Source organism: Eutrigla gurnardus (genome assembly GCF_963514095.1).
Source record: "Eutrigla gurnardus genome assembly, chromosome: 6".
Classification (NCBI taxonomy): domain Eukaryota; kingdom Metazoa; phylum Chordata; class Actinopteri; order Perciformes; family Triglidae; genus Eutrigla; species Eutrigla gurnardus.
In genome coordinates, this window is record NC_139920.1 from 27407391 (window position 1) to 27423913 (window position 16523).

The following is a 16523-nucleotide window of genomic DNA, read 5'->3' on the forward strand; positions in this document are numbered from 1 at the left end:
ATTTGGACTGCGGAGGAGCGACAGGTGGATCTGATGTGCCGAAGAGGGAAAGCGGCAACCTTATTGCATCTGGCTTAATTTAGTTTCTTGTGCAAAGCTGTCAACAAAGTTAGCATCCATTATTGGAGGTACACTTTACAGCTGAGTTTTATAGTCATCTTAGTGGCTAATTTCACTGTTACCATGGTAGCGACGGTAGTGAGGCCGCATAGCAAAACGTGGTAACGACGCATAGCAGCGACCTGTTAATCACAAGATAGCCACGCCCTAAAGTTGCTCATTTGTGCCCTTCTTTATCATCTATTTTACATTAAATATGATCATAATGTACATAATGGATATCATGTTGTTTTGAAGAAGACTAAAAACTAACAATTGAGAACATAAACTGGAGTTTACAATGTTTACTGAGATAGTAAATCAAGTGAGAAGTCATTTTCTAGTAGTAGAGAAAATTAAAGTTTAAGGCACTCATGCTTTCACTTTTCAGAACAGGGGCTGGCTGCGTTTTCAGCTTACATAATTGAAACTGAGAGCCTGTTAACGCACAGCAGGTCGTCTGCATGTATCAAGTTCTGCAAATTAAAGACCGCAGCTCAAGTCAATCCTGTTGCTCTTTGATGGCTACATGTATTTAATCTCCTGAAAGGGAGGGCAGGGATATTGTACATTCTCCAAACAGTGGTGGGTGACATTATATTATCATTTATATTCTCACTCAGAACATGTAACCACACATAACGTTGTATTTGGGAGTGCATTTAATCTGGACTTGATAAAAAAAAAAAAAAACATACATGAAAGGGTTTCGCTGATTTTTGAAGCATCCGTCAACCGAAGCCACAAACATTTATCTTTGTGCTTGCATTTGTGATAAGAGGTGGTCTTAGAAGATGGAAACCAGAGTACAATTTCATGCAAAAACGAATACCAAAATTGCACCTGTCGTCTTGATACCGAGCAAACAGCTTCAGCCGCGTCACTCCCACCACCGTCAGGCAGTGAAAATACAAAGTGCAAGGAAAAAATGGCATTAGTATAGTATGTTATAACCAATCAACAATGCTGATGCTGAAGGCGAATGAACCCGTTACTAGTTTTGATGTCAGGTACTACAAAAGAACACACGTCTCCCCATGCTGGTCCGTGCTTGTTCGTAAGTTGTCGAGGGTTTCTCCAACTTTGCGTTTGAGCTTCTCAAAGTTCCTCCCGTCTTGTAGGTTAAACACTGACTTTGTGATCCGATGTTTAGTCACAGCCAGGATGAAAAGATCCTCTTTTAATCTTTTTAGCTTCAATGAAATCAGAGAGCCACAGAGAGAGAGAGAGAGCGAGGCTTCCACATGTGGCGTGCCTGCCTCCCACCTACCAGCCCACCTGTCTGCGTCCTTCACATCTGTCCACTGAGCCAGTAGAGCCCAGTTTATTTCCTTTACCTCTCAGTTACTTTCCGTTGCTCACCCATATTTATCGCCGTCGTGTAATTATCTTCTGTCCCCCCCCCACCGCTGTACGTCTCTACAAGCTGCTGCACCTTTTCCCCCTCTGCTTTACCGTCTCCCGCCCTCTATTGTGTATCTTCCTTTTTTCATCGCCGGCCTCTGTCATGCGTCCGGCCTCAGCTGCCTCCCAGTTAAACAGGCCGAACAAATAGATTACAAACAGTGGGCCGAGTGAAGCTAAGGAGGAAGACAATCTGAATTTGTTGTGGATAAAGAATGAGGAAAGGAGGCTGTGCAGTCAAAGAAAGCCAGTGGAGTCAGAGTGAGGCTGTATTTGCCGGAGGGGAAAAGGCTGAAAAGTAGCTCTCGCAACAGATGTGCAGGGCAGTAAAGTGTAATTGAAATGCCAGCAGCAATGGTCTTATCTCCCTGCTACAGGAGCCTGCTGCCAGTCTCAACATCAGTTAGATGTCATTTTACCTAAGTCTGAATCAGCTTGCCACAATCCGCAATCCCCATTCCTCTGATGCTAGGCGGGAGGAAAAGGGGAGAAATGGGTGAGGGGGAGGGGATGGAGAAAGAAAAGGAGGGGGAGAGGAGGGTGGGGAGTCTGTAATAGGATTTCAGTAGCACCCAGTTAACTTCCACCACCTGGACTTAGTTGGTAATTTGATATGCCCCATCAATAGGATTCATTTACCTCACCGCAGTATTAGCATTGCCATTCATTTGACTTTTGAAAAAAAAAAGTATATTTATTCATTCCCTCCACATTTCCCCCACTCCTCCTGATCCTAATCACGTATGCTGGTGGAGGTGGTGGTGGTGGAGGTGGGAGGAAGGAAGGAACGGCTGCTCCACAATATTTCAGCTCACAAAGAAAGTCCTTGGTCCAGAGGAGGTGGAAAGCCCGACGCCACGGCTGTCCTCTGCGCTCCAGGCGAAGCTTAATGTTGTGGGCCAGGCAGCGGCCCTCTGGGGAGAAAGCGTAATGTCCTCCCAGATTAGAGTCTGGAACTCCTCGGAGTGGCCGCTTTTTATCAGGAACTTTGTTGCTGCAACATGGGATCATCTGCGTGACATTAAAGCCGCTTTATCTCCTCGCTGTCATGTTAATGTGTGGTGGTGTTGGTGTATCCTTGGTCCTAGTGGCAGCTTCTTACCTCTCTCTGAGCTTCTTCCACTGTTCGGGGGTTTATATTTCACAGCCTTATGTCACATAAGAAGGAAATGATTGTAAAGAATTAGTTGGATTCATTTAGATTTTCAGATTCAAAAAACAAGATCTTGATTAGCTGGGAAAACTCATTTTGAGATGATACACTATGAAATGTTGTATGTTATAATAAGCTTGTAATATTTCCCCCAAGAAATATATGCAATGTCTGAAACATGTCTCTATATCTCTTACTTGTTAAGAGATTCAGTCTCAAATTAAGTGTTTGAGATATTTTGACTGGCAATTAGACAAATACACTACACAAGATGTTGCATTTTTTTTCAGTGAATTGCATAAAAACACATTTTCTGCCTTCCAACTAACATTCAGAGTCAGTCATCTTAAGGTATTCTGTGTATCCTGAGGCCCGACATACTTATTTTATGAATTTTGCTCCCTATTAAACATAAGCGAAGCAGAATTCATGCAATCCTTTCCACATGCCAGACAGAAATGTAAGATACTTAGATACCAAGTTTTGTTTGCATTTAAAAACACTCACACAATCATTGCTCCACTAATCGTCTGGGTTGTTCTTCATCTGTGGCTTTAACGTGGCGTCGTCGTTTCTTGTGTCTTTCAGAGAGTCATTTTCAACGTGGTCAACTTCTCCAAGACCAAGAGTCTGTACAGAGATGGCATGTCTCCTGTAGTCAAGTCGACCAGCAGGCCAAGATGGTAAGTGTGCCAAACAACAAGCAGCGGCTTTTAAAAAGAGAATGCTTTGCTTATTGATGTCATTATTTCATCTATAAAGTAAAACAGACCATTTAGAGTCTTCTGCAAAAAAAACCAACTACCCAACAGTAGACATTCCCATCCCCCCTCTCTCTCTCTCTCTCTCTCTCTCTCTCTGTCTCTCTCTCACACACACACACACTAAAGAGTGATACTTTAGATTTCCAGAGTGGATGCGTCCGGGAGCATTAGCATGTGATCCATTGGTTGCCAGTATGACGGCTGTCTGATGTAATAACGCTTGACTGATGGATGCAGAGCTGTGAGTGTGTGTGTGTGTGTGTGTGTGTGTGTGTGTAAATGAATAGGTGTGGCAGGATGGAACGGGGCTGGAGCGGTGGGGTTTGCGCGTGGCGTCTGCCAAGCCGGCTGGTGGATCCGGCGGGGCGAGGAGGGGGAACCGGGTAGCTTGATGAAGTGTTGCCGTCCAAGAGGAGCCCTGACATCTGTCATCAGCTGATGGAGGGCATCCGCGGGAAAAGCCAGGCATCTGCCACCCTGAGCCGTCGGCGTCTGCTAGCCTAGCGCCCGCGCCGACCGCACCGTGGCACGCCGGTCACAGGCTAATGGGAATAGACAACGGCCGTGACACCGTAGACAGGAGAGATGAACTGCTGTCCACGACGCGGCGCGTTGCAGCGTGATGCCGCCCGGCTCGGCGGGCTCGCTCTCGCCGACTCCAACTTTGCACTCAAGACTTTCTCTGCTGTACTTGTGACGATCAGGCGTTGTCACGGTGACAGCCGCCCCTATGGCTCCGTCCTGCCGAACGTATACTTACGACAGTGAAGCCGGCAAGTTCTCGCTTTAAAATTGGTGTTATTTCTGAGGCGAGCGTAGTTACGCTGTCAGTTAAGTTACCGTGGCGACGACGTGGAGGTACAATCGCATCCCCGTTTCTCTGCACGTGCTAACAGTTTCATGCGCCGGCGGTTTAACTGACGTTTTTGGTGCCAGGTAATTATTGTCCCACTTCCTCGAATGGTCTCGACTTCTCGTTCGACATAATTTTGAAACGTCGGAGGTGTTAATCTGAGCAGCAGACCTGGCTTGGTCATTTAGGTTCCCAAAGCGTTTCTGTAATACCGCTAATCACGCAACCCTGGCCATGTTTATGTTTCAATAAGCTCCTCATAAATAGGTATTTAAGTGACAGACACAGCAGGAGGTAATGTTGCTGAGGCCCGACTCCAATTACCTTCCACGGGCTAATACTGTTTTAACCGCTCCTCTCAGCGCTGCGCCGTCCAAAAGGCATCATGTGTCATGCACTTATGGAGCCATTTTCAGCTGTCTGGGGCTTCCAAGACCGCGGCTGACATTGTTTGTGTCCCCACAAAGTGGTCAACATGCTTTTAACACAACCTCCTCTATTTGACTTTCCACGAGCACAACAAAGCACAGACAGCTCCTAAAGTAGCAATCTTCCTTTTGACAGTTACAGATATGGAATAAATAAAAAGGCAGAGCGTGGAGAGCCTTCGCCTGTCTGATCCAAACTCACATAAGACAGGATAAAGAAGGTACGGAGAGAGAGAGGAAGAGGAAGAGAGGGAGAAACAGATGGAGGTGGAGGAGGGAAAAACACAAGTACAAGAAAGAGAGATTACTGAGACAGGTAGACAGGGATGAGAGAATGAGAGAGAGTGAGAGGGGAAAGATGGCTCCCCCACCACCCACCACCCCACGTCTGTATTTATCAAAAGAATTGTCAGTATTAGCCCAGGAGTTGAAGCCTTTATCTCCCCGTGCAGGTGCCTCATGTCCCGGGGCCCCGGCATCGCTCGGTGCTGGGGGCTGCAGGGCTTGGCTGGTCTCGGCTAAACCGGGTGTCTCGGTGAGAGACGACTGGCAGATTACAGTCCTGCAGGACGTTCCCTGCTACAGGTGGAATGATCTATCCTCCATCCTCTCCTCCGTCCCCCTTCTTTCCTCCATCCTTCCATCCTTCACTCCTCCAGCCTGGAGACATCAGAAGCAGGCGTGTTTGATAAACGATGAGTGATGGACAAATGAATTAAAAAGGACTACATTGCTTTTGGAACGTGTGACGGATTAACAATAGGATTGCATTCTGTATTTATGTGCCATTCAAGGAATAGCAAAAATAATAACATATCATTAAAAAAAGAAGAGCCCACGTATCTAAATCTGTGTAGTTAGACATATAAAAGAAATCTTCTCTACACGTTATTTGCGAGATGCTTTGCTCGCCGTGAATTACAACAAATATGAAATGTTTGAATGAAATTGGCTCGCTTGTGATTGGTAATGGACTTAAAGTTCAAAGTGGGGGAAAAAAATCCAAGAAGTAGAGAAGTGAGAGTGTTTATGAGAGACAGGAAAGAGCGTAAATCATCATTTCCTCGTACTAGTCTGTCAAAGACAACAGCTCCCTCGGTGCCACTAGGTGCCAACCACGCTCCCCGCGGCCTGCTAGTTGTTAGACTGCTAGAGCAAAGAATTGCCCGGTATCCTTATTTTCCGAGATAAGCTAATTAGAAAGTCAGGGAGCGTGGTGTAATGCAGCTGTTGGGGGGCCGAAATGCTGGGGGTGGATGATGGCCAAGATGGCTGCATGAGACTGACTGCATCCGCCGACAGATGCTTCATGGAGAGTCCCGCGTGGAGGAAAAGGAGGGGTAGCAGTGTGACAGAGGATCTTTTCCAGTACAACACATTAGGGCGACAACTCCAGTTCACAGAGTCCCACGCATCATCTCCAAATTGAAGATATTCAGATTGCAATAAAGTTGAATAGAGAAAAGCAATTTTATCAGATTTATGAACATGGAAGTAGAGATAGTTTGGTGCTTTTGTTTGAAACGGGACTGAGCTGCTTAATGGATTATTATCTCCACCAGGTGCATACATGCATGTGAGTGAGTGAGTGTGTATCCGTCTGTCCGTCCACAGCTGATTCTCTTGCAGCAACGATTCCCAGCTCCTTCTGGGGGACCCCGAGGGGTTCCCAGGCTGGGCTTTATAATCCCTCCAGGTTTTCTGCGTCTACTTCAGGGCCTAACGTCCCCGAAGGCATAAATACGGCAGCAAACTTGTTGTTTGGACCATAGGCAGTCTACGGTTTATACTTATAGTGTCATTTGATCTGCGTGCTAATTTGAGGTTCTATTGTAGAGAATATTTAGTCTCCACAACATATTTAAATTTGTATCTATTTGCGTCTTTGCATTGACTTTGTATGTAATACCTTTAACACAGCAATGGTCACTGCAGACGCATCCTCTTTGACTTTTTTGCTTTAAAGTTCAGTGTGTAAGCTTTAACAATACAAAAGACCATTCAAACAAACCCAATTTACATGCAATTCTAACATTATTGTAACTTTAACCTCATCAGCTAAAACACACGTCTTTACATCATTTTTAGCCCATTAGATCCGTCGCGTATAATATATTGGAAATGTTCCGATGGTTTGGTGTCTCTTTTAATTAACTCTCCACTTCTTCGTCAGCCAGTAGGTGTATGGATAAAAATAGCGACGTGTCTAATTGAGCTAACAGATGAACAGTCAGACTCGGGGAAAATGGCTTTGCCAAACATCGCTGCTAAAGTTAGAACCAGCCAACCTTGATCAAGGGTAAATGCTTTTTCCTCCTGTTTTTAATGGAAGGCAACAAAAACACAAGGAAGTGCTTTTCAAGCAGCTGTTCTCAGCTCCAAGAGAGTCAGACCGTCAGACAGACAGACGGGCAGACAGACAGACGGGGCAATTTTGCTTTCCTACCAAGATCCTTCCTGTAAGCGTATGATGCAACACCATAGTGAAATTCTATTTGGAGATGTCTGCCTCTCCATCGTGGTGCATGTTAGCAGTAATTGTTCTGTCAATCAGCACAGCTCTGGCCTGCCTGCATCCCCTGCCACTTGTTAAGCCCTGGCAGAGGGTGAGGGGTGAGGCAGGGTGAGGGAAAGGAAAAGGATACCTCCACTGCTCTGTAGCTCTTCTTGCAAACCTTTGTCTGTCTTTACATTGTTTTTTTTTTTACCCTCAAAACTCACTTCCTGTTACTTTTTTTTCCTTATTTCCCCCGTTTTATATGCTGTTTGTTTGGTTCTCCTGGCTTTGCTTCTTTCTCTATATCTTGCCTTGTTATCCTGTTCTTTTGTTGTGTTATTCAGTGCTATCCATGTTTGGATTCCCATGTTATCAGACGTTAAGTTCAACATGTTGCTGAACTTTAGGTAGAGACAAAAACTACATTTCAATTCTGTTGCATCCTATTATGAAAGAGATTTGCACTAAAACACTTCGACAACGTCCCAGGCTCACTGATACAAAGCTTTGTGTATTTGTTGTATTCATATCATAAATGGATTCTGATTTAACATGGACAGAAACCATGCTTCAGCACAAGGCCCACCCACTGTTGTTCGACACACACTGTAGGTCCTGTAGTATGAAGGAAATTGCCCACGGAGCCTTCTAAAGAAACCTCCTCTCCATTACCAAACACACTCCCATCATCCTCTAACCCTTCGTCCTGCTGAGCCGTGCCGCCGGGGTCCAAATGCAGCCGGTGTGTGACAGTAGAGAGGGAGAGGGTCTGTCTCTGGAGGACAGTGTGTCAGGCAGCAAATTGAAGACAGACAGACTGTAAAGGTTGTGTGAGATCTCCAGCAGACCTGTCTGACTCCTCCCTACGCTCGGCGAGTCCGCACCGTCCTCTCCCCTCTCTCCTCCTGCTGCCGAGCCACTTGCCCAATTAACCATGTGGCATGCCTTTTAATAATAGACCTTTTAATTGTCGACAAATGAAGAGTGATGTAAAATAGCTAATAGCTTGTGCTAATTAATAGGGGAATTGAAGGCTTGTTAATTAAGGGCAAACAGGACAAGGACCGGCTCGGGTAATTTGAGCAATAAAACCGAGACTAACGATTCATTTCCAAACAGACTCGCTTCATGAAAACATCAAGCGACCCCCAGTTTGCTGTTTGAGAACACTTGCAGCCCCTCTATTCTGGCTTTAACTACCTCCAGCATTTCCCCTGACCCGAATAACACACACACACACACACACACACACTACCACACACTACCACACAAGTATACACAGAGGAAAGTAGACTCCCACAGATATAATGAAACAAGACAAATCACACCTAGCCCTTCGGAATGTATAACAAAGTATAAAGGTTAAAAGGTTATTTTAATGTAATTGTACAACATGGTTGCACAAAAAATTACAAGTATTAGTCCCAGTTTGCGAGATAAGAAAATACACTAAAAGAAACCCCCCAAATAAAGCTATATTACATGTGGAGGCAGGATGATGAATAAAAGAGTCTCAGCCTGAGGAAAGAAGCTGCTTTGAAGTCTGGTCGTGTGGCGACTGTATCACTTTCCAGACGGCAGTAGGGTGACCAGGCCGCGGCTGGGGTGGCTATTGTCTTTTAATATCCTTTGGGCTCTTCGCAGGCACCTCTTGTCACCAATATCTCCGATGCTCCTAGATGGGTACCAGTGATGTTCTGGGCAGTTTTAATCATCCTCTGTAGAGCCTTCCTGTCCTGGGTCGTGCATATCCCATGTCATTTTTGTGATGTCACCAGTCAGGATGCTTTCTATTGCTCCTTTGGAAAAAAAGTTAGCAAGGATTTGACATGGGAATTTTGCCTTCTGACATTTCCTTAAAAAATACAACCATTTATGAGCTTTTTTCACCAGGATGGAGATGTGTGATTACCATGTTTGTGATTCTGGTTCCCAGAAACTGTTCACAGTAGTATGCGTCTTTGCCTCAACAACCAGCTCCTTGGTTTTACTGACATCAGCAGTATTGTGTTTTCCAAACACCACTCTGTAAGATTGTTGATGTCCTCCTTATATAGGAAGCCCGATGGTTGTTTCTAATTCGACTGATCGTGGAAGTGTCATCTGCAAACTTAACAACGGAGTTCTCTTCGCGTCGGGAGTTACAGTTGTAGGTGTACGACGTGAACAGGAAGGGGCTGAGCATACAGCCCTGGGGGGCTCTGGTGTTCTGTTTGCGAGGATGTCTAATAACCAGTTGCAGTTGTCGACAACAAGTCTCAGTGGTATCATACAACATCTGAGTGGCTTGTTGGGTATTAACACATGTAGTATGGAAATGAATAATTTATTGCAAGCATTCACTTTGATATTTAGTTCTAGCATGTTTCACCTCTTTCCCTCTTCGCAAATCTCCCCATGTTGTTAAAACTTGTTAAACTTCAGGCTAAATGAAAGAAAGGGATCGTCAGCTACGGCTTTACAGACACTCTGTCTTTCTCAAGAGACCGGACTAGCTTTACTGTCTTTTCATATCCATGTTTCTCGATCTGCCAGCTTCACTGCGACGTTTCGCTGTAACATAATTTTCATTACACCTATACTGCGCCCGCGGCCTGCATCGCCGCGCGGCTGCGTGCGGTTTAATTTAAAACAGAGACGATGTTCCTGTGCTGCTTCCTCGCTCTCAACCCCACGTTTTGATGTGGGAACTGTAGCAATCATTCGACAGACAGGCTATGGATTTCATATAAGAGTCTAAGATTAAAAAATATATATATACACACACATATATATATATATGATGTTCCCTCTTCAACAACATTGTCTGTGCGATAAGGGAGACGGACAAAATCTTTTAATAAAAAACCAGAGCACAAGAGAGACCGACACGCACACACCTAATTATCTGTCACCAGTTCGACCGCCGAGAGGAAATGGAGTGATGCATGAATCCGAGTGAATATTTGGAGGAAGAAAAAAAAAAAAAGAATACCTGATGTACTGTAGCTGTGAAAGTGACTTGGCAACTTTAGAGCCAAAATGTGGAGTGGTGTTCATGTTCCGGTGGCAATTACTTCCTTTTTCCGCCTCACTCCAGTTATCCTTAACGACTTGAGAGAGGAAATGATCACAAAGCTTTGCTTTATTAGATGAAATGGAACCTCCCTCCAATTCCACTTTTCTTTAACACATTACTGGTTAGCACAAACCAGAGAGGAAGGAGCAAATGAGAAGAGCCAATCAGAACAATCAAACAGCACGTGCAGCTTCCTTGTTCGGGCGAACTCATCTGCATGCCGCCAAAGGAAGTGAAAGAGGATTACGTGGGAGAAATAATGGGAATCAAATAGATTAATAATCTTCCAGATGAGGATAAGGATGCGAGTGAGTTCGGCTGCTGCAAATGTGCATAATATCGTGTTCCCTGAAGAGAACGGGGTAGGGGAAAAAAAGAAGGAAAAAAAGCCAGAGCTATTGCAACAGAGAGGCAACTTGCTCCTGGCTCTCCATTCAACCCACAAATGACTTACCTGGACAGTTTTATGTTTGCCTGGAGGAGAATTAAAAAGGCACTTCATTTCCCCTTTTACAGGCTGGGTACTCATGTCAGTGCAACCCCACCTCCCCCCTGAAAGCGCTCTAATCTAAATGCTTTTGTCAGGGGAGATTTGGTAGATTGCAGCAGGCAGAGGTACAAATTGGTTGTGTCATCTTATAATGAACTAGGTGAGGCGTTGCAGTTTTCCTGCAGCCAGCAGTCCCCTGATTACTGTACTGTAAGTCAGCGCCTGCTTTTTAGTGTCGTAGACGGAGGACCTCACCTTCACCCCGCTGTGTTCCCTGATCTCGTCAACATTGCAAAAATGTTTGTGTCGTAGGAAGCCCAGTGTGACGAGAGACAAGTTCTTCAACAGCTCAGCCCAAATTATATTAACACACACACACGGGCTCCTTGCATTATGCTGGATTCACATTGCATATAGAGCAGCCAAGCCTGCAGCCTGTGCAGAATACTGTGATGGGGTTTCTGGGTCTATATCTTGTTTGAAGCTTACTGGGTGTCCTCAGCAACGCTGGCGAGTTGACCTCACCCCCGACGCCTCCAACTAAAGGATTATGGGTATCTCAGCGATTCCACAAAGCCATGCAGTCAGGTGTTTACGGGACATATTAGGACACTCTGTAGGACTGGTGGGTATCTGCTCGACACATGAGTCTATATGTGGTTTTCAGACACCGTCATGAATTCACTTGGTCAGCTCAGGGCTGGCCCAAGGCATAAGCAAAGTACGCGGCTGTTTGGGGCCCCCTGGCCACCAGAGATTTGTAGGCTACGAATCTGGACTAATTTAGGTATTGTCATTCTCCAGCTGGACATCCCCAAAATGCACCAGAATACAGGAAATCACATCATCCAAATTCAGAATTTGCATTGCAACCATTTGCACCCACTTTTGCACAAATAGGGTGGGGGGGGGGTGCCCTTTATGCATCCCAGGGGGACAGTAGTTCAGAATCCGTCACTGTATTAATTGTATTAAAACAGTAAAATACATAACATTTATAATGTAACGTTAGAGTGTGACATTTGTGTCAATAAGCACAGGTGACTCCGCGCTGGTGGGAGGGGGCCCCCAAATCATATTCTGCTTAGGTCCCCCAAAAGGTTTGGGCCGGCCCTGGGTCAGCTAAGTGGCGTGGTGAAGGTTCCAGCTCCGCAGATGCTTCAGCAGGTCCAGCATCAGCAGAGGTCACCCTCTCTGAAAAAAGATCTTTGAAGAAATCAAACACATGAATAAAGTCTCACACAGACCCACACACACACACACACACACACACACACACACACACCCTCCCCCCATTAGCTCTCAACGCAGCCTTTTGTCTTAGCTGGCCGATACTTGGGCATCACCCCGCGTTACTTTGTCCACACGTCTAAATGCGAACACTTCCGTGGATGTGCTGCTCGTATGATTGCATCTTTGCGCTGCTCGAACGCGTCTGGGTGTCAGAGATGTGAGCGGTGAAATGGAGTGTGAAGTTCTGGGATTGAACTGTCTCAAAAACCCCCGTCTGTGATTTAATTACTGCAGCAGAGTTAAAGTTACAAGATGGAGAGACAGAAAGAGCAACAACAAAAAAAAAGTTTGAAAAATGACAAGTTGATAGAATAATGATTTATTTACTCTCCCTCTATTACCATGCTAGGCTGATTGTCCGCGTAATATACATCCCACCAAAACATCAGGGAGACACTCTTCTGCATTGACACTTATTGCATCAATGCTTGCACAAAATCTATTGTTTAGTTATTGTTTTTCCAATATTTTTTATATAGTTCCTACGTGAAACTGTTCTGTGGATGATCTTGTATTTAACTTTTAGTTACTTTGAGCTCAAGAAGCCAAGTTCCACATAGTCCCATTATATTAAAGAGAAAGCAGACCTCTAATTTTTTATATTTATGTGTGTATTTATTTACACACACACACATACAAGAGGAGGGTAAGAAAAAAATATATAAAATATAATATTAAAAGGTTGTTTTTTTTCAATAAGGTTATTGAGCTGGTCTTGGAGCGCCCTCTAGTCAATCATCGCTACTGCAAAATGGTGAAATTATATAAAATAAAAAAACCTGCTAATCCGCTATAAAGTTAAACATGCTCAGGAATTCAAATAAATCAAAATAATCTAATTAAAATGACTTACTTCAATCACCACTTATGTCGAGACCAACGCGTGTTTAGCTAGCTGACATTCCTTCGGATACTGTGACACAAGATGGATTGTTTTTTGAAACGTAAAAGTGATGCGGGAGGCAACCCTGCAACAGTGAAAAGTGCGTGGTGAGGAAACATGACCCTGAATACATTAAATCAGTATTCATAAGGTGACGGGCGAGGGTAAGCACGATGTTTATTTTGGCCATTACAGCTGACAGCGGCATAACACATATTTACAGGCCAGTTTATTTTATTCTCCTTTTTTGTTTTCTTTCTTTGTTACTTTCTTTCTTATGTTTCCTCTGAATTTTTAAAAGGTTTGAAAACCACTGATGTCAATCATCTGAGAGTGCCTGCAGTTGAATCTCTGTCAGTTCTTTCATACAAATGGCTATTTAAAAAAAAAAAAAGCGTCACTGTCCACCACAATACAGGATAAAAGCTTAAGCTGACAGCACAAACAGCAGTGCACCGGTTAAGCTATTGTTTTCCTATAGAGGAAGCAATGCCAGGTGGGGCGTGTGTGTGTGTGTGTGTGTGTGTGTGTGTGTGTGTTTTTGCCCTGGCTGTGTGCACGGCGTCCACTGTGAATGTGTGCATCTGTTTGTACTCGCTTGTGTTTGTGTTTGTCAGCATGTTTGTTGACGACACTGTAGGACATCAGGGTGGGATTGCTCTGAATGTGAGGAAACAGCTCATCTGAATATAGATGGGTCCCATCTGGAGGCGGTTGGCTTTGGCCCTTCATAATTTTGTAAGCAGCTAAGCATCTGGGGCCCGCTAATGAAACTAAAGGCACAGGGAAAAAAAGGCCCTGGGCTAGCGCAGGCTGCCTGTAGCTGTCGGGAATGGAGGGAGGGATTGGACTGAGAGCGGAAGAATGGATGGAGAGAGACATGGGCCAGAAGGAAAGAGTGTGCTGAGAATATCAGAGGTCTTAAAGAGACCTAGATGGCTCCTTTGAGAGGACTGGCAAGAAAGCCAAGTAGGCCATTAGAAGACTGAGCCATAAAATGAAGACAGTGGTGTCTTTATTGTGGCCCATTAACTTGGATGGTCATGCGGAGATAGCTGCACTATGTGCCACTGTAATGAGCAATATAATGATGCCACAGCATAGAATGATGCACTGTTAACATAATGTTGAAACAAAAAGCAGCAATCTGGTTAAGTAGAATTATGTTAACTAGCAGCATCCCATTTTGAGAGAAGTTTCAGACCCTCATAGTACATTTTTGGGCCCCGCCTACAAGTGAATCCCACCTGGGTCTTTTCTCAACGTCACTTCTTGTCATGTGAAAGTGTAGAAAACGGAGCTTTCATCTTCTTAAGGTAAAAGATGTCGTGTGCATCCTGTGTTTTCTTGGCTCTAGGTATACCTGTCCCCTGAACCTGAAGTGTTTTTCACCGCCGCTCCCACCGTTTTCCTTCACGTCCTCTTACCTCCAATAACGTGCATGACCCCGAGCCGCCGCACCGTCCACAGCGGCTACTGCTTGAGGTTTGCTTAGGGAATGGGAAGCCATAGCCCCCTTTTTTCTTAAACTTTATTATTATAGCCCTGTTATTCCTTCCTCAGTCTGATTTCCCAGTGGAAATGAAATGAAAAAGCAATTGGTTCTCCTTTTTATTACTGTCATCTTTGTTTTCTGTCCCAGAGAGTAAGATAATCTCAGAGAGTTGCACTTTTACCCCCTATCTGAAGTCACAGGGAAGAAAAACAATAACAGGGCAAATAACAATCAGCATCATAAAAAAAAAAATGACCTGTCAAAATGAGCGTGTCTGAAAAACTGGAGGGCTTCCAGCGCGCGGACACCCACCAGTTGTTTATGACGGGGTGAGTCAGTCGGATGGTGAGATGGAGACGGTGGCCTTCGCTATCTGCCGACTCCCACGGTCGGGGGGGAAGATGTTTTAGAGGAGATTAGGATCACAAACAGTGTGGGGGGAGGAAAGATGGGTGAAAGGTGAGAAATGGAGGGGTGGAGATGGCGGCAAAAAAGGGGTTGGGGGGTTAAAGGATGGAGGAAGGAGGCAGACTCCCCGGAGGTTCCTGCTAACCCTGTGGAGACATGCTGACGGGGGATCAGACTCCTCATGCACAGCGCCTCAAATCATTTATTCATCGGCTTCATTAAGAGAGAATTACAAGGCTGCTTAAGGACCCCCAGGTCACTCATTGTTCTTCCGTCATCACGATTCTTAATGAAAGCCTCCAGTGTGTCCTAACTGTCAGCTGTTTATGAGTGGTAATACTGTGGATTTTGAGGAACAATTACTGTCATCTAAAAGACAACTTTGCAGCGTTTACACCGTTTTATAATAACTCACAAAGATGTTGTATCATTTTATAATACATATATATATGCAGTGCAGCAGCGGATGTATACAGTCCTGCTAATCAAATGTACTGACACGGACTGATTCATGCAAATTTTGCATCATTCTCATAATGGATGCTTGTGATTTTTGATCAGCAGACAGTAACCTTCATTAACAGCCAGTGTCTCCGCCGTATCGGCTGCCTATCTCGTCTAGCTTCAGCCAGCAGACAGTAAGACACAACAGTGATTGTCCTCTGGACCTTCACACGTGTAATTATAACCAAGGCGGATAATTAAGGAGGCGGAGGGGAAGACAGATCTTGTCATCTGCCGAACAATGCCGTCCAATCTGCTCACGTGTATTTCTACTTCCTGAATTATCAGCTGACATGTCGGCGCAATCAGCCAGAAAGCTCCTCGCTGGCTTCAAGAGCCACGGATGTCAACACACAAACCCCCTAATCTAGCTCTGATCCACCAGTTAAAGACATCTGAATATGCATGGAGCAAAGATGAGGAGTCATGTTGCTGTTGTCGCTCATAAATCTCATCTCCTGGTCATCAGCCAGTCTGTCAAAGAGCGCTTTGATTGAAATATTTCTCTCTTTTCTTTTTTTGTTGCCAATGTTAACATAATATATAATATCATAAATTAGAATGACTTTTCCCTGCTATGTATGTTTTGTAATTCACAGGTATTTCAATGTAGTTTATTATGTGGTTAGTATAAAAAGCAGTGGTGTGTCTGGTGTGCTGACAAGCGGGATAAATACTCCCGAAGTGAACTGAAGCCAAAAGAGTAAAATAGTGGGTAAAATGAAATTGTATCCGTTCTATAAAATGACACCAGTGTGAAAAAATGTGTCTCCGGTGCCCTTTAATAATGTTGAAATAGCGTTTCACAAGAATAAGTCACTGCAGCCATTGGCTCTCTGAAGCTACTTATGCTCACGACAACAACGCCAAGATGTTATGTTATGATGTTATGTCTACCGCGTCGCCATCTTAGTTCAGCTTGAGGTTGATGGGAATAATCAGTTTTGCAGGGATTTGGTGTTAAACCACAGTGTTGGACAAAGTAAATAATGGCACTAGATGAGTAGTGACTAGTTATTCCCATTCATACGCAGTGGAACAGAAGGTATTTTCACTTTCACAAATGTCAACCTGTCGGTGGGGCCGGAGGCAAAGTCAAGGGATCAGGAACGTGAAAGGGATTCATCATCCAGGAATCATTCATGTCTGTTCAGAATCTCTTTCAAATCCACCGAATGGTTGTTGAGATATTTC

The 16523-nt window shown here is 44.6% G+C and overlaps 1 protein-coding gene across 1 annotated transcript in view; it reads left to right on the forward strand.

Moving 5' to 3' along the window:
• Positions 1–16523, forward strand: part of agbl4 (AGBL carboxypeptidase 4) — a gene marked incomplete at its 5' end in the record, with an annotated part of 248090 nt that overhangs the window by 91403 nt on the left and 140164 nt on the right. Inside the window, one exon of the mRNA XM_084011088.1 lies at positions 3245–3339. Coding sequence (XP_083867214.1) covers positions 3245–3339 — 95 coding nt within the window. The remainder of the gene's footprint in view (positions 1–3244; positions 3340–16523) is intronic.